The following is a 19,077-nucleotide window of genomic DNA, read 5'->3' as shown; positions in this document are numbered from 1 at the left end:
AAAACAGGAGCCAATGCTTTCAAACTGCCTTTCACAGCCAAACAAAAGAGAGAGAGAGAGAAAAAAGGATAAAACTAATCTACATTTCTCCTATGTATGTGCTGCATTTCTGCATTCCAGGGATGGGGATTTTCCCCTCCCATCTATCGGTATGACCTTAGATACGGAGAAATTAAAGTGAACTGTTATAGATTTGATTTTCTATACTTACAGGCAAATGAGTAAAAACCTGAAAGGTGCTTCTTAAGAAATTAATTAGATCCATTAAATAGCCACTAGCTCTCCCATCAGGCTCAATCATTGTCCAATCATAGTCAGCAAGCTGGATAAATTCATCGATTTTCTGATTAAGTTTTGTATAAATCTCCCCTTCAGCAGCATGTCTTGCATCCTGAAAAGAACAGATAATAAAATGTCAGTATAGCATTACTAACTTAAGGATAATTGCATGGAATAAATTCTGTAAACAGAGCAGTTGTGGACCAAGAAAAATGGAAAATAAATCTTTAAAATTCAAACTGTAAGGTATTTAAAAACAAATTGACTACCACTATCAATGCAAGTCAAATTCTGCTCCAAAAGGAACATGATGCTTAATGCTTTGACTCATTTTTGAATACATTTACATATATCTGTAAGATAACTACTGTATGCTATAAAGCAGCAGTCCACAACCTTTCTGGCACCAGGGACTGGTTTCATGGAAGACAATTTTTTCACAGACCGAGGGTGTGGGAGAATGGTTTTGCATGCAACCTAGATCTCACACATTCACAGATGAAGCTTTGCTTGTTTGGTTGCCACTTGTGCAGCTCGGTTCCTAAAAGGCCATGGACCACTACCAGTCCACGGCCCAGGGGTTGGGGAACCCTGCTATAAAAGTTCTGAAATAATACTCAGATCTTGCTAGTTTTTTTTTAAAAAGGAGCAAGCTATTATTCAAAAGACTGCATTACTGTTTCATCGGTATAGATTTATTGATTGCAATTTTAGAATCATGACTTTTGCATTGCTTTTTATAACTGGATGAGAAACCAATATTTCCAGCAAGGCTTGTTGTATTTTATCACTATTCTTTATGATGTCATTCTACAATTTTAAATCTTAACATTTTAAGTACATGAAGAAATATTTCTAGATGTAGAAATATTTCTATATACAAGTCAGAACTAGAATCACCAAGCTGGAAAACCTAGAGGTCATTTAGACTAAATTGCCATGTATTCTGCTCTTGAGTTTGGTATATAAATGTAACCTTTTCAAACAACCTGAACCTTACCTAAATCTGTTCCAAAGAAACCAGAGTTACTTAGCACAATCCTATACCGATGTCACAAATGACAGCCACACAGCATGATGCCACAGAGTAATAATATGGATCATATAGTAGCCACTACATTAAAGGTAATGCTTATACATATGGAACAAATTACAAATTCCCACAGAACAAAATCAAAAGGCCCCAAACAACGTTTTATTGGAGAAAATAAAACAATAATTTTATTGACAGTAGTTGTTCCTCAGAACTTTCTTCAAAACGGTATTTGATTCTAAAACTTTTGCAGAAGAATCACAACCAGCAGTTTCAGTAACTTTCTGCAACTTGGTGCCTTCCAGTTCTCTTGAACTTAGTTTCCATCAGCTTGATCACTGATTTGCTTACAAGAGATGATGGACTTATTGCCCAACACCTCAACAGTGGCATCAGATCCTCCCATGCTATGTAGCATGTCGTGCAGCAATGGATCTCAAGCATTTTCGGTTTTGAGCGAGTAGTTCAGTGTCTTCCCATGTGATGTTTAGAGTCCTTAGGTCTGCCATGAACATTTTTCACCATGTATTTTGAGGGTGTCCTCTTGGTTGTTTGGCAACAGGCGGTCCATCTCATTGCCATCTAGGGGATTTGATGGTTCTCCATATGGAGAATATGACCTACAAATTGGAGTGTTCTGCGTGTGACAATGTTATATAATTTGCAGGAGAAACTCTTTTGGAGCTCTTCATTAGTAATATGGTCAAAATAGCGAATCTTTAGGATTTGGTGAAGGCAACGTTTTTGGAAGGCATCAAGTCTCTTGTTAATTAATGCTTGCTGATGCCTCCTCACTGGCACAAATGGCTGTTGGGATCACTATAGAGGTGAGCAAACAGAATTTAGTGGTATAGACAACAGTGACATAGACGACAAGTACCAGATTTTATTAATCCTCTGGAAAACAACTGTTGCTTTTCCAATGCATCACCTGACGTCCATCTCTGCATCTCCACTTCTGGTGACCATACTTGCCGAATAGGTAAACCTTTCTACTTCAAGTCACTGTGATCTGAGTGTGCTTCCCCATATCTGTGTGGTGAAGCTCACAAACATGATCTTCGACACTTATCTTGGGATCAATTCTGGTTGCTTCCTCATCCTAGGGAGTCGTCACTTGTACTTTTGTCTCATCTTCCCCAATTAAGACAATATCATCTGCAAAATCTAAGTTGCCTGGTCTTTTTCAGAATAATGAATGCCTTTCCGGGTACGTGATGTTCATCACCTAAGGCAGGAGTGTCAAACACAAGGCCCGTGGGCTGCATCCGGCCCACAATGTGGTCAGATCCGGCCTGTGGGGTTGGCCTGGAAAATGTAATGGGCCGGCCTGTGTCACTTCAGCCCGGTCTACCCAATGCAAAGAGGAAACATCAGGCCAGCGTGCCTTCAGCCTGGTCTACCCAGTGTGAAGAGGAAACATGCCAGCAGTTTGGGGAGTGGCGTCAAGCTGCCACACCCACCCACCCAGCCTAAGGTCAATCAGAGCCCTGATGTGGCCCTCAATGAAATTGAGTTTGACTTAAGATCATCAAGGGCCACGAGGAAGAGGAGCAATGATAGAATACAGCCGTCTAACTCTGTGTTGTGGCCCGCCAGCGGCCTGCACGGATTGTTGCTGATCCCGACGACAAGGAGGCTGGTGTGGTGTCGCGCCAGCAGCCTGTACAGCCAGCGCTTGAGTCGGACAGCGAGGAGGCTGAAGAAGATGTGGTGCCAAAGGCAGGGATTCAACCAGGGCCTTCAGAACTTCCAGAGGCTCCTTTAAGTGCAGAGGATGAAGTGGAGGAGCCTCTTCTCAATGCACAAACACGCAGAGCTGCCAAAAGGCAGGAGTGGTTCCTCAGGAGGAGGGCTCCTCGAGAGTAAGGCTTGGGGCTAATTGGCCACTCCCTCAGCCTATTTAAGAGTGCACACAGCTTGTAAAAAGCTGCAGGAAACATCGTTCGTTCGCTGATCATTGAGTTTGGATTTTCTCTGCAAACTTTGGTTCTGGGCTTTCTGCCAACTCTTGGAAGATGTAACAGTATGCAGGAATGAATTTGGGGGACTGGGCTCAGAGTGGTTTTATTATTTTTATTATTTTATTAGTTCAATTTATATGCCGCCTTTCTCTGGAGACTCAGGGCGGCTTACAATGCATTTAAAAAACTATTATAAAAACATTTAAAAATTAAAACATTAAAACCCATTCACACCATTCATGGCCGGATCTCACAAGATCGCAACAGCGAGATCAACGGCTCCAGGCCTGCCGGAAAAGCCAGGTCTTCACCGTTTTTCGGAAGGCCAATAGGGTGGGGGTGGTCCAGACCACAGGAGGTAACTGGTTCCAGAGAGCTGCGGCAGCCACAGAGAAGGCCCTCCCCCGTGGGCCCATCAGCTGGCATTGTTCAGCTGACGGGACCGGAGGAGACCAATTCTGTGGGATCTTACCAGTCGCTGGGAGCTATGTGGTAGAAGGCGGTTTCGAAGATAACCTGGCCCCAAGCTATATAGGGCTTTAAAGGTAATAACCAACACCTTGAATTGTGCCCGGAGACCAATAGGGAGCCAGTGCAGCTCGCAGAGAATTGGTGTAATGTGAGTGTATCTAGGTGCATCCACGATAGCTCGCGCGGCTGCGTTCTGGACCAACTGTAGTCTCTGAACACTCTTCAAAGGTAGCCCCATGTAGAGCGTGTTGCAATAATCTAACTGTGAGGTAACAAGGGCATGAGTGACTGTGAGGAGAGCCTCCCGATCCAAGTAGAGTCGCAATTGGTGCACCAGGTGAACCTGTGCAAAGGTTGCCTACAGAATGGTTTTAAAAATGTGTTAATTTCCATAATTCTTTTTTTCACCTAGGAGTTTTCAATGCATTTTCCCCAACACAAGCACTTTTTTAAAAAAAAATGTAACCACCTTATTTATCTACATAACTTCGACAAAATACCTTCCTTCAAATCCATAATTTTTAAAAGGAAGGCTTGTGTGAAATTTTGATTACCAAAATACACAACTTGAGAACTGTTTTTTGATGTCTTTAATGCTGCTACAGAAAAGTCCCTTTGGGCAAGTCTTGTAAATCCACTTCAGGAGAAGACCATGGAGGATTTCTACTTCAGCTCTATTACCAGGTGTCTAAACTGAAGGCAAAACAGCTGCAAGCAACAATCCATAGAGCACCATGAAAAAGAGGGATTTAACAGAGAATACTTGACAAGTTCTTCTGAACTTTGCTGTGTTAACAATTCCCATTTGCCCTATTTATAACATTCACAAACAGTCACATGGTAATGATAACTAAATGTTCTCCACGCAGAAAATACAAGAGGCATGATGCTAATCCCTTGAGCATTTCTTTATCCTCCCTATCTTCCTTTAACCTTGATGACAGAGACTAATGCTGGAATTTGATAGGTATCATTTTAGATTTAGTTACAAAATAAAAGTGCTGAAGACAGAATTACTCTCAGTGGGAATAATCCTTTTTTAGTTTGTTGGTCTGTAAAATCCTGCCCTGTTTGGGTGTATACACAGTAAGGCAATTACTTGAAACTTAAGATGTAATTGTTAGGGAATTAACTGATGCCTGTTTTTGTGTACTTTAAAAAAAAAGTCAGTGAAAGAAAACATTCCAATTTTGTACAAATAGGTTCAGAAATGAGAAACATAGACCACTTTTTTGCCTTGTTATTCCACAGATCATTATCTAAAGTAAACACAGGTCATTATCTAAAGTATTAAAATAATACCTATGTTGGGGATAGGATCCAACAGACCACGCAGCTAGTTCCATGAGGCCAAAGACTATAAAGTTTGAATCTTCTCAAAACAATGCAACGTGACAAACTACATTTGAAATGGATGGTTTCAAAATGATTATTCTAGGATAAGCTCATGAGTAAATTTCTGAATTGATAAAAGATACACGCGCGCACACACGGACACAAACGTACTCCTTGCATAAATCTCCTATAGGAATTTGTTTTCAATTTTCAATTTTATACACATTTAATTAGTTGAAATAATTTTACTGAACAGAGTGGGCCTTACTTCTAAGTCAGTACAGTTAAAGTTAGCTGTTTGAAGTTTTATAAACCTAGTTTTATAGTCTCTAAAGTAGACACATGAATTCATTATTATTTTTTATGGTTGATCACACAGTCAGTCGGATTTTTAGGTTGGATTTATCATTTTTTATCCATCTATTAAGTCCTTCCCAAGGACCTGGGATAGGTAGATGTTGTTTGATGGTGTCAAAGGTTATTTTGTTCCTATACAAAATATATAATAGTTTCCGAATTTGTTTTTTTTGGGAAAGTGTGTCAGCTCTGTGATGATTTTGGTCATTGTTTCCAACATCTTTCTTAGCTCTTCCCCAAAATCATTTTCCTGGTCAGTTCCCACTAGCTCATTTACATCTGAGTGCATATAAATGATTTTTGGCTTCCAGTTTACTTTAAACTTATCTGGAGGCAGTACAAGTACCAGAGATCAGAGAGCCAGAACTGAATACTGATCTTCTTCCAATACAGGTAGACCTTAACTTACAACCAGTTAATTAACAACTGTTCAAAGTTATGGTAGACCTCCCCAGAGCTACTTACGACCCAGTTTTAAAGTTCAGGCCTGCAATCAAACAACTGCATTTTGGGCACTTGGCAATCGGCTTGCATTACTAGCATTCCCCAGTTTTGGTTGAAACCAGTGTATCCTTCCAGTTTCGGGCAAAAAATACCCATTATTGTATATATTATGTATAATGAGTTTGCTTAACAATCACAGGGTTCACTTAATAACCACTGGAAAAAAGATTATAAAATTGGGAGCAACCACATAATGTAATGACACTTAACAACTGCCACAACTTATGACTGTAATGCCAGTGTCAACTCTGAAGCAAATCTGGCTGAAGCCATCTTTTGCTGCCTCGTAGTTGCCATGAACTCTGAGAAGGGGAAGGGAGGGGGAAATAGATAGGCTGGCTAACAGTCAAAACAAAAAGTTTTCTTGTGGGAACCAAGATCATCCCAACAGGTGGCAATTGAAGGAGGAGAGGAGTGACCAAGCAGCCTGCCAGCTATTGTCAATGGATAATGTGACCAGTGACATCTGGGGAGGGAAATATTTGCTCTTTTAATTAGGGGAAAACTGTGGGACCTTTTAGAGTTGGTTTTCACTAGCTGTGCCGATATGATGTATCCAATAACATCTTCTTTGAGGAATCTACCTGCCTCGGAGTTCTGCTTTTGGCAGATGCGTTATTCGGAACACTGACAGGCAGACTCAATTATGGTCATGACTTTGAGTACTACTGTAGTGGTACAAATTAGGAAACTCAGTAATACATGCCTGTGTAATAACTGTAGCCTATATTCACTGATTTAAATTTGTCAAGTGACCAAACGCATAAATGCCTATATACCTGATATTCGCTTTGTGTTTTTTTCTTTCTTGGAAACTTGGAAACAAAGCCATGTCTTTGCTAATGAAACTATCTGGAAGAACCATCAACATGTATAATCAAATTTGAGAAACATAGAGGTGTAACTGAAGATGTTTAGCACAAGCATATTTTAGTTTTGTCTCCTCCCAAATATGACCCCATCATTCAATGTATTATGTAGTTCACCATAGATTAATTTAATGAGATTAGGTTATTTTAAAATAAGCAACACTCTGAAAGTGATTATTTTTATATCATAATAATGATGTACTTAAGTATCACCTATTTTATGCTTAGTTAATGTACTCTTTATAGATGAGTGGCATGGTGACCTAGAGGTGTAGCTCACACCTCACAATGTGGAGGCTGTGTGTTTGATCCTAGATAAGGCAGATATTTCTCTTTCTGGATGCAATGAGTAATTGTTTGCTGTGAACTCTGCGTAGGCGTCAGGAAGGGTATCCAGCCAGTAACACTCAGCTCCAATTAGGCGCCCCATCCCTATCCCGAAGCAAGGAATTACAGGGATTAAAAGAAGAAAAAAAAGTACTCTTTACAGGTAAATATTTGGAACTTTTATGATGCTGAGTCACTTTACCTAATACGTTTGGGTACTGTTATTCATACATATATAAATTGCACAAAAAACATTGAACTAAATCATGATATCTAGAAATTAAGAATTTGGCTGTTCAGACAGGGACTTGAAAACTGATCACATCTCCCATACCTTAAATGTTGAAAGACCATACAGTCTTGCTGTGTGGAGAGTTTCTTGGGAAATATTTGTAATGTTAGTTATAAAGTCTTCAAGATATTTACATGCCTGTTCCAAATGCGTTGTATTTATGATAATTTGTACCAGCTTTAAAAAAAGTGAAAACAAAGATATAAGAACAAATTCTAATAAAGCACTTCTTTAAAGTTTCAGCTTATATTTAAATCACTGTTAATTATGGAGCCCCCTCCCAAACCAGAGTATATAATACAAAACGTAACATATAGCATGTCATGAATTGATTATAAAAAAACATATACTGGTATGTCTATTTTAAAAGCAGATTGTCTTTTTAATGTGGAATACCAATGTGCGAAAAAAAATTCCATTGTGAACATTATGTGCAAATTTTCTAGCTTCAGGAAATCTTTTTTACACTTATATATCCACTAAGAAAACCTTAAATTGTTCCCTACAGAATATCTATGTGCTGGATAAAACATACTTTCCTATGCTGTTTTTTCACCATTTATTTGGACTGGAATCTACCTACTCTAGGAGTCTGTCAAGCACTACAGATTTAACATATGAGCTCAAATTACCTGAAAATCCCCCCTGGGGAACCACAGGTTCAAGCAAGGCACTGAACTAATACCAAGATGTATTTTAAAGAAACTAATCCACAATTCCTGATTTTCTTTGAAAAGTTCTGGGGAAATCACATCCTTCCCAGGGAGAGAGTTTGGAAGTCCCCAAACTACCGAAAAAGTTTGAAAGCACCTGACAATATATTGAATATTAGAAAACATTCTCAGCACTTACCTCTGTCAAACCTATGTGAGGTTTTTTAATGAGGTTTTGCAAACAACTGCTTAAAGTTCTAGTCAACAATAAATTTGTAGATTTTCTAAGCATGTCATCTATCTCTGTTGAACTGCAGGAAAAAAATGAGATACTCTGAAAACAGATGAACACGGCATATAAAATTACTAAATAAACATGCAGTTTTGTTTCTTTCCCACTACCTGATTGTAATCCAGTGTCAATATAACTCTTGGCACGTTGATTATCTGGGAGTGCTTGGAACAGCTTTCTATTTAACAGATATCCTTCCAATCTCCAGCTCCATATCCCACCCTATATAGATGCATTTTGCAACCAGTACACCATTTGGCTACCTGGAGAAATTTAAATCTTTTCCATGTGACTGTTCGCTTTGCCTTCTTTATTTGGGGAATTCTGCACACCACTCACCAACTGCCACCATCTTTCCCATTATGTGCTGCCAGCATTCCCCACAGCCAACTAGAGTAGGAGCAAAACTGAAAAATGAAATCACCTATCTTTGTTCTGTGTCTTAGCAAAAAGTCAACTATTATTGGTAGACTAGTCATGCAACTGATAGGGGTCCCCCAACTCCCAGTCCGTGGACCAGCACCAGTCCATAGCATGCCAGAAACTGGGCGACGCAAACAAGCAAAGCCCCATCTGCAAGGTGTAGACAGCATGTGAAACCACGCCCCCTCTGGTCCACGGAAAACTTTCTCCCCATGGAACTGATTGGTCGTCACTGGTCTAGAAGAGGAAGCTAAGGCACTTTGTTGTAATTTGCCTGTAATTAGTTTGGTTTTTCCAAGGCTAAATGGAACACCAATAGAAACTTACAAGAGACGTACTAAAATCAGCACATCCAAAATACTGCTACACTATAACTACATCATCCCTAAATCATTAAACTGGTTTAATATGGAGCTAACACTAACAACAAGGAGTTAATCTTTTCTCTGCCCACAAAATTTAAGATCTAGCACATATTATTTTCCAAAAGTTCAAGGAAGACAAAAAGCGTAACATTTTGCAAGGCTGTTGTGTAGTAATATCAAATAGTGTTTACTGAAGTTCTTAAAACATAATTTTATTTTCAAAATTTGTTGCCCCTTCCTTCTGGAGGCATGCTAATACATAAATTATTTTCAAGATGTAGATACAGTATTTTACACAGACACATTGTTATTTTTATTTGTCCACACATGTAATCAAGTATGTTGCTTAACTGCTATGAATGACTGGATTTCACTCAAGCTAATATTTGTTAATAATTTGACAAAATTTAGCATGTGTATTTATGTAATTTGAACTCTAGCTGTTAGTATATATTTGTGAAGAGTAATTTGCATAATTAATTAATTCCTGTTTGGAGATGGAGATTAAGGAGCCTTATTAGCTCGGTATTTGTGAAAGGGGAGTAATTTACCATTGTCAACAGTAGGCACAGCTTGACAACAAACTGAAATAGTTTCCAGATTTCAACATGCAAAGAACTACACATTCCATCCAATTAAAGGCAAGTAATGCTTTGAGATTAATGAAAATGGAAGCCTTTGAAAAGTGGAGTAAATTCTCCTTTGTAGTATGTTCTACCTATTAGAAAGTGAATTTCTCAATATTCCGAGAATGACCTTTTTTTTTAATACGAGGATATTACTGAATGGGGTGATAAAAGTAAAGTTTGAGCTGAAGAGGAAAGAAAGAAATTTATTCAAACAACAAAAGAATAAAGATTTATTCCCTTCTACCAATCTGCATTTCTGTATTGTGTGTGTGTGTGTGTGTGTGTGTGTGTGTGTGTGTGTGTGTGTGTGTGTAATAGAGAGAGGGGGGGGAGGGAGAGAGAGAGAGAGAAAGAGAGAGAGAGAAGCATTTGAATATCTATTACTTTTTCTAAATGATCTAAACTAATGAAAAAAACCTTTCCTACCATTACAGGTAATCCTCGATTTACAACAGTTCATTTAGGGACCATTCAAGATTACAACGGCACTGAAAAAAGTGACTTACGACCATTTTTCACAGCTACAACCTTTCTAGCATCCCCATGATCATGTGATCACTCTTCAGATGCTTGGCAACTGACTCATATTTATGACCATTGCAGTGTCCCAGGGCTCATGTGATTCCCTTTTGCGATCTTTTGACAAGCAAAGTCAATGAGGAAGCCAGATTCACTTAATAACCGGGTTACTAATTTAAAAACTGCAGTGACTTGATTAACAACTGAGACAAGAAAACTTGTAAAATACAGCAAAACTCACTTAACAAATGTCTCACTTAACAACAGAAATTTTAATGCTCAATTGTGGTTGTACGTCTAGGACTACCTGTAATTGTGTCTTTTTATAGTTATCTACCATAGTTATAGCATTCATAGGACTCATTATTAATTGTAAAATTAATTGCACTTTTATGGGTCTGACACGGATTTTAATTTCTGTACTCTGTAATTTGATATTATAATTTATGTTTACCTTACTCTATCAATGTTTTTTTTAAAAAAAAATACTTCTATTTTAGAATGATTCATTATTAGCTTTAGAAATAAAACAAAATAAAATAAAAAGCAATTTCTAACACTGCACGCAGAGCAAATAGGAAGACAAATCGGGAAGTATGAGGAGAAATTGCCTATTTCTGAGACAGATGATTGATCGAGCTCATCCCTGGCTATATATATACTGGCATTTTAAGGAGGAATCCTTCCCAGCTAAATGCTAGGGATTCAGCACAGGACCTTCCGAAACCAAATACATTTATCAAAGCTTACCTCCGATGAAGTGACTCTGAAAATTTAAGGCTTGCATAAATAAATTCTTTAACCTGGATATAAATCTGAGGCACTGACTGTGACATTGGAAGTTTCTTTGGAAAACGGTGCTGTGGAAGCAAAACAGATTTTCCATGTGGTACTGTATGTCAAAACAGGTCAAGTAAAAAAGAATCTGATCTCTAATCTAAATTATATTTGGTTGCAACTTAGTTACTTACTGTAGTTCTATTATTGTCTTTCTAAAGTTTCATACACAAGTAGTTCTCGACTTACATTGGTTCATTTAGTGACCGTTCAAAGTTACAATGGCAGTGGAAAAAGTGACATGATGATTTTTCACACTTACGACCATTTTTCACACCATTGCAGCATCCCTATGGTCACTTAATCAAAATTCAGACGCTTGGCAACTGACTTATATTTATGACCGTTGCAGTCTCCTGGGATCATGTAGATCATCTTTTGTGACCTTCTGACCAGCAAAGTCAATGAAGAACGCACATTCATATAACAACTGTGTTACTAATTTAGCAACTAAGGTGATTCATTTAATAACTGTAGCAATAAAGGCCATAAAATAGGGCAGAACTCACTTAACAAAAGTCTCACTTAGCAACAGAAATTTGGGGCTCAATTGTGGTCGTAAGTCGAGGATTACCTAATAAAATTGAATTCTGAGGAACTTTGAGGAAACTCAAGCCTCGGAGTTTTCTTTCGTTGTGGGTGTTACTTGGAACCTTGACATAAAACACCTGATTATGTACGTAAGTTATTAATTAACTTGTATATAGTTAAGATGCTTATTGTTTACACATTTTAATAATTTCTTCCATTAAAATTTGGAGATGTGGAAAGCCACATCTAAGGCTTTAGAGGGCTATACATGGCCTGAAGTCCCATATCATAGATCTCGAAGCTACTAAGCTACTATGAAATCTTTTGGTTTAGGACACTATGCGACCCCCACTGTTGCAGCTTGTAAAGAGTTTGTGTCCCAAAGGTGCTTTTTCAAGAGGCAACTGGACTTTCTGGTTTTTCTTTGAAGACGTTTTGCTTCTCATCCAAGAAGCTTCTTCAGCTCTGACTGGATGGTGGGGAATGGAAGGATTTATACTCCTTGCAGATAGCTGGTCACCAGAGTCTGATTTGTTATTGGAATTAGCCGAACAAAAACTAATATGCCACAAAGTTCTCTTACCTTGTCAAGTTCTGGATCTTGAAAAGGAAATTTACTAATCACAAGTTTGTACTCTTCCTCATTTGATACAGGAATTGGACTGTAATTATCTGCTTCAAAAATATCCCTGCAGGATTTAAAGAACTAGTTAGGAACATACAGTTCAAGTACAAAATACAACAACACAGACGGGCACAATCCTTGGTAGTACAGTGGTCTAAGGCACCCTGTTATTAAGCTGGTTATTAAGACCAGCTGCCTGCAATTACTGCAGGTTCGAATCTCGCCAAGGCTCAAGGTTGACTCAGCCTTCCATCCTTTCTAAGGTAGGTAAATTGAGGACCCAGTTGTGGGGGCAATAAGCTGACTTTGTATAAATATACAAAAAGGATGAAGGCTATTGCTGAGCACATTGTAAGCCACCCTGAGACTCCGGAGAAGGGCGGCATATAAATCAAATTAAAAAAAAAAAAAAATCCAGCCAGGGTTAAGCTTTATTGCATCGCATTTCTTGCAAAGGGAAAATTATGCATTTGTAAATTCTAAAGTCAAGAATGTTGGTGAGTTAAAAAGTGCTGTAAAGTATAGCTAGAAAAGGAGGCAAAGAAGTAGAACAGCCACAATTAATTGTTAGTCTGAGTAGACAAGAATTTATAATATGCTAATTAACAAATATCTGTGAAGCTACAATAAAGAAACGGCTTCATATGGAAATGGAAATTTATTATAGTACACCAAGCTGAAATCCCCACAATACAGGACTATACAGACTGGATATGTATATAAATGTAATTTAAATTTGAGGTATATAAATCAAAGCAATAAGTAACGTGTGTGTGTGTGTGAGAGAGCGAGAGAGAGAGAGTGAGAGCCAGACTGACAGACAAAATAAACACATGGAATTATCAAATAAATAAAACCTCAAATTTAAATTACGTTCATATACATATCCAGTCTGTCAGAAATGTTGATATTTCTAAAGATTTCTAAATTATTGTCATTTCAGAAAACAAATCATCATTACAAAGATTGGATAATGAAATTTTCAAATATTTAGCCATTCAAAATAAAACCAAAATTGGCTGTTATTTGGAAAGACTTTCTTCTTATCTTGCAATACTCACCTGAACAATGTAGCCCATTTTTTAAGAAGCGTCTCATTATACTGGTCTCTTATTTCAAATAAAAGATCGAATAGTCTGTTGACGGGGAAACCATAACCCTAACAAAACAAAAAGTAAAATAAAAGAATATTTCAAAGGTGCAAACAGAAACGAGCATATGATATTACAAAACTGAGAAGTTTGAGGCCTGTATCCTTCCTTGTTTTTGCAAGTAAAGGTCAGCGTACCACAATCCCTTTCCCATTCAATAGTCCACTGGGGACTTTCTTTCCTCCTCATTCCTAAAGCAAGCTTGCTCTAATCTCTTTTCTTTTCCACAGCTTCTCATTTATCTCTGGCCTGCTTCATATGGTAATGCTGGAGCTCTTGTAAGCAAGGAATGAATGGATACCACTTTCCTTCACCATGCTCTTTATACAACATAGGGGCCAAGTCCTCTACCATGATTATCTGAATACATGAAGAGAAACAGAGGGGGAATGGGAGGAGGGGAGGAGAAGGGAAGGGGCTCAATATGAAAAGTCAACCTTCCCCTTCAATTAATACGCTGTTATATATTTCTTGCACAGATCTCCTTTGCCATTCCGGCATCAATATCAACTTATTCTCTTCCTATCAAATGATGTACAGCAGGTGTGTACAAAACACAGCTAGCAATGCAACCGCACAAGATTGTAAACAGTTTTAACATTATAATGTGCATTTATATACAGTGACTATATTATATAGTTTATATGCAGTCCAAAGACAATGTCTCTTCACACTGTGAGGCTCAGGCGTGCCAAAAGGTTACACAAGCCTAATATAGAATATGGGCTTCTAAGAAGCTATCCTAACTTCACCATATTTGAGCACAGGATATTTGTTTCTTGCTTATAAAGTTGATCTACAAGGCCAGTTGTAGACAAATAAACACTAAACCTGAGGGATTGGGGGGGGATGGACTATTACTGGTACCATATATTGAGCCCCTGACTGAACAGCAGAATAATAAATAAATAATAAATAAATAATAATAAATAAATAAATATTCAGAATGACTGGGACTGCAACTCTTAGTATTCTCCTGGAGCTTTGATTTTGCTGAATGGGAATCCAAGCACTGTTGTTCTAACAAATCTAGAAGATGCCAGGTTATGGTAGACAAGTCAAATGTTACAAATATCTTGTATATCTTGTATATAAAAAGATATCTTGTTTGCCATTCCCTTGTCTTTTTTTATTTTTACTCTTTTCTGTGTTTGAGGACGTTATTAGTGTATGCTTAATTTTAAGGCAGGTATTTCTTGAATCTAGTTAAATCAATAAGAAAAAGATAGTAAATAGACATTCCATGCCTGAAATGCCAACACGTTACCAACCTGCAAAGTATCTGCAAAGACAACTATCAGATTCTTCAGCTCCAGAACAAGATCAGGGTCAGTGCAGTAGGACTGAAAGTTAAAATATCAGATTATACTTAAGAAATTAAACAAATTAGTGTTTGTCTACTGGTGTGTTACTCATTTTCAACAGCTGTAAAGCTTACTAATGGCTGTATTTTCAATAATAGTGTATGGAAGCTTACAAGCAAAGTTTATTGAAAATAGGAGTTTCTCCTGCTTATCTTCCTCAGAAATATTTTCTTGGGTTTTTTCCTTGAAAACGTTTTGCTTCTCATCCAAGAAGTTTCTTCAGTTCTTCAGTGCCAGAGCTGAAGAAGCTTCTTGGATGAGAAGTGAAATGTTTTCCAAGGAAATTCAGTTGCCTTTTGAAAAGCAACTTTGGAACAACCATGACCTGAATGATTGAGATTCTCCATAGACATTCCTTAGAAGTAATATTTGAGAAGTGTTTCCCTGAGATATATATAGCCCCCTCATGGCTAGAGACTACCCATAATCTTAACCACTATTAATTTGCCCGATACTCTTTTAAAGCCACCCACATTGGCATTTAAGTCAATTCCTGAGAAAGTGCTCTACCTCTCATTTTGCTCCCCATCACTAAATTTCAGATGTAAACATTGGCTACTCCAATTTCTTCTTTAAGTAGAAGCTATAAAAATATTTAAGATAATCACTGAGTTTCATTAGCGGTGACGGCACCAACACATTCATGCAGTTTGCTTGGCAATTTACAGATGTGGTTTGCCCTTCTTACAGAGTGCTTTTTTCATCTTCACATTCTAGCTTGGATATGTGGGATCTCCTGGTGGTCTCTCTTCCAAGAATTAACCAAATCTAACCCTCCTTAGTTTCTAAGTAAAATTCAGAGAAGGTTGGTCTGATTCTGTCATCTGCTGAGACTATAAAAGAGTTACTGATGGTAGAAGACAATTTGAAAAATATCACATGAACATGTGTGGGGTTTTCTATCTACATGTTTTCTGTATACATGCTTAACCTCAAGACATGTTTATTTATTTATGTTTTTTTCATCAGCCTTGGGGATCCATGAGGAGCCTGCAAAGTGGCTGTATGAAGTCAAGTGATTGTTGTTCTCCCATATTATTGGGGTTTATACATTTATTTTATTTATGGCTAACTCCTTGTATATTGTTATGTAGTTTTTAATGGCTGCTACATTTGTGCACTGCCCACAGTCATATTTTTTTGTTAGATGTCTGGCTGCATAAATGTGGTAAATGAACAAAAGAAATAGCCTGGGTTTATGTTAGATAACCCATTTGCTTCTATTTACAGACAAACTGTCATGATAAAAGTCCATTGGCTATTAGCAATTTTCGCTATTTATTCTTTTATAGGAAAAAAAAATGCAAAAAAAAAATTAGGAAAAGATAACTTTATAAGACTAAATGACACTTGTTTATAATTCCCCAACCAAAGAACAGCTAATAGGGTATAGTTTAGTAACTAGTGTATGACTCTGTTACAATTTAGAGCTGTCCTAAGGCTTTTGCCAGTGAAGTTTACTTTGGAAAAGGGTTTGGAATTATAATTAGAAACTATTTCCTCCTGCTATTTTCAATGCTAAACTAATTCACTCTGATCTAATGAAGAGGTCAGTTGAAACTAATTAGGACAGATTGCAATAATAAGAGCAGATTAACTCTGCATATTCTAAACTGTTCCACTAAGAACAGTTTGGAAGACCTGGGGAGTTGTAACTCAGTGGGGGATTATGCAGATAGCCCAGGGCTGTGACTCAAAGCCTGATACTGCAAGGACAAACAAAGGCTTGATGGGCTCTCCCCCAAATCTGAGCAATTTTTAATTACCAACGCACACCCACACCCACTTAGACCTCCATTCTGCCCCACCACCAGCAGCCTTCCCCATATTCTCCTTCCTCTAAACCTACTCTACGGGGTTTTAAGTAAATAAATTAAATGGGAAGCTTCCCAAAAAACCCAGCTCACTTACCGAATGAGTTCTAAGGACAGCAATAATCTTGGAAAGCGCCATGTTCCAAAGTTCATCCGTGTAAGCTCTCGTTATTAATCCTTGGGTTGCGTGTAAAATGTGATCCTCCACGACAAAAAAACTGAACAAGGTAACAAATTGTGGAATTAATGTGATTTTCCTGAGATATCATTGATAAAAACCAATAAAGCCCAATGCTCTCTCTTTTCCTCCTCAGCCCCCAAACCAGTGGTGGGTTGCCCCTGGTTCGGACCAGTTCGCAAGAACCAGTAGTAAAACCAGTGGGAGGCTCCACCCACCGCCCCGGACGTTGTCATCAGCGATCTGCTCATGTGCAGAAGCAAAGCGCACACATGTACGAAGCGATCACACACGCGCGATCCCGTTGCGAACCGGTAGTAAAGGTAAGTAGAACCCACCCCTGCCTCAAACATGGAGGCTTTACTAGCCCTTTGTAAGGTCAGTGCCGTTCGCACCTTTAGTGCTTAACTAAAGGGAATGTGTAAAGAAACCCACGCTTCGCCATTTAATTAAGATGAGTATATCTGAGATACAGTAATAAATGTAGACGTTTACCCTCAAACCGCACCTCAGTAGGAAAGCACATTTTTTGTTCATGCATTCAACACAGCAAGATTGTGGGAACGCAAGGCAGGACTGATTGCCCCTAGATTGTGAACTTTGTTATAAATCAACAGAAAAACCAACAACTCTTGCGAGATCCGGCCATGAGCAGTGTGTATGGGTTTTTTTAACGTCTCTTATTGTATATTGTTCATACTGTCTTTGTTGTAAGCCGCCCAGAGTCCTCGGAGAGTTGGGCAGCATAGAAATACGAAAAATAAATAAATAAATAAATAAATAAATAAATAAATAAATAAATAAATAAATAAATAAACAAACAAACAAACAAACAAACAAACTGAATATGGGCTGGGCTGTGGTGCACTGAAGACATCTTGGCAATCAATGGATGTTGCATAAATGAGAGATTCAGTCTAAGAAGCGAGCAGTGTTTTTGCTTAATTTTAGATCTAGCATAGTTGCTGTGCATAAGGTGCCTGGTTTCAAGTTATATACCATACAACTTCAGCCTGTAAATTCTGGGATGTTGTAGTGCAGGAGTGTCAAACTCGTGGCCCATGGGCCGGATGAGTCACGCACTAGCCACACACCCCGCCGCCGGTTTAGCAAAGGGGGAAAAAAGTTGTGATATGTCATGTGACGACAATGTGACTCTGCGTGCTTGACACCCCTGTTGTAGTGGGAAAATGATAAGTGTCAGAAAGAATATCTCACTTTTTTTTTTTTTGTATCTATGTATTTTATTGTTTGGCTGTTCACCGCCCTGAGTCCTTCGGGAGTAGGGTGGTATACAAATCAAATAAACTAAACTAAACTAAACTAACTAAGGCATCAACAGTCTTTATACCCTAAAGATACAATTTTATGTTTTAAGAAATATTATTAAAAGTTTTGCATAGAACAATAAAAGATAATGCAACTAAAAAAGAAAGAGAAAAAAGTTCCAGAAAAAAGAAAAAAATGTATTAAAAAACCCCTCCCCCTACAAGAAAGTGACTTGCCACCATCATAATGACAAGTACAAACAATTTCATGGGCTCTTCACCTCCTTTTAGCTAACAAATAACATCCCATAACTCATCTCTTAATAGGCAACTTAAATTAGTAATATCTTCTTCAATCCAGTTACCACCAAAAGATTTACTTTGAAGAAAACTTAATTTATTATACGATAATGGGAAGAGCAAGGGGGTGCAACTGTTTCCACCCCTTGATATCTTAAAATATCCATTGCTGGTGTTGATATAGCAAAAATAAGACAAAAAAGCACATGCAAACAAGTTGAAAAGCGATAATAAGTACAGATACCAGCTTTACTCACCCTACAATTTGACTGAAGTATCTTCTATAATCTTCTACTGTTTCATGCTGTAAGAAAAGAACACAATCATTTAACAGAAAGCAATTTGAGAGGTTGTATAAATCTTTTCTTGTTTAAGTTCAAGTACCATATTGGATTGTGGCTGTAAAACTAGTCTTGCTTGTTTCCTCCTCTGTTTTCTATAGTAGTTTTCAAATGTTTCTGCATCACCCTAAACAAAAAATATGCACAATTTTAGACATCTCTTTCTTTTCCCAAATATTTTCATGACACACCTTTTCCCCATATTTCTGAATATGAAAAATAGCTTTTTTAAAACTATGGGATACTCATTTGAAATTATATTTCAAATGTGCGTATGTATTGTCCGATTCTGTTTTATTACAGATATTTTATTTTAAAAATACTCCTTTAAATCAATGTTTTAATAATTATATTAC

At 37.8% G+C, this 19,077-nt stretch overlaps 1 protein-coding gene across 5 annotated transcripts in view; it reads right to left on the bottom strand.

Moving 5' to 3' along the window:
* EXOC6 (exocyst complex component 6) overlaps nucleotides 1-19,077 on the bottom strand; it is a 103,303-nt gene that overhangs the window by 45,076 nt on the left and 39,150 nt on the right. For all 5 annotated transcript variants that reach the window (XM_070944951.1, XM_070944952.1, XM_070944955.1 and 2 more), the window contains exons 9-18: nucleotides 18,765-18,848; nucleotides 18,638-18,684; nucleotides 16,732-16,852; nucleotides 14,728-14,799; nucleotides 13,367-13,464; nucleotides 12,264-12,369; nucleotides 11,063-11,172; nucleotides 8,284-8,395; nucleotides 7,474-7,608; nucleotides 212-391 (exon numbers count right to left, since the gene is read on the bottom strand). In XM_070944951.1, the coding sequence (XP_070801052.1) occupies nucleotides 212-391; nucleotides 7,474-7,608; nucleotides 8,284-8,395; nucleotides 11,063-11,172; nucleotides 12,264-12,369; nucleotides 13,367-13,464; nucleotides 14,728-14,799; nucleotides 16,732-16,852; nucleotides 18,638-18,684; nucleotides 18,765-18,848 (1,065 nt within the window). The remainder of the gene's footprint in view (nucleotides 1-211; nucleotides 392-7,473; nucleotides 7,609-8,283; nucleotides 8,396-11,062; nucleotides 11,173-12,263; nucleotides 12,370-13,366; nucleotides 13,465-14,727; nucleotides 14,800-16,731; nucleotides 16,853-18,637; nucleotides 18,685-18,764; nucleotides 18,849-19,077) is intronic.

The sequence above is a fragment of the Pituophis catenifer genome, unplaced genomic scaffold (genome assembly GCF_029215685.1).
Source record: "Pituophis catenifer annectens isolate HBS135680 unplaced genomic scaffold, rPitCat1.0.hap2 SCAF_6, whole genome shotgun sequence".
Taxonomy (NCBI): Eukaryota; Metazoa; Chordata; class Lepidosauria; order Squamata; family Colubridae; genus Pituophis; species Pituophis catenifer.
The sequence above is the reverse complement of the archived record's forward strand: the minus strand, read 5'-3'. Positions and strand labels throughout refer to the sequence as shown.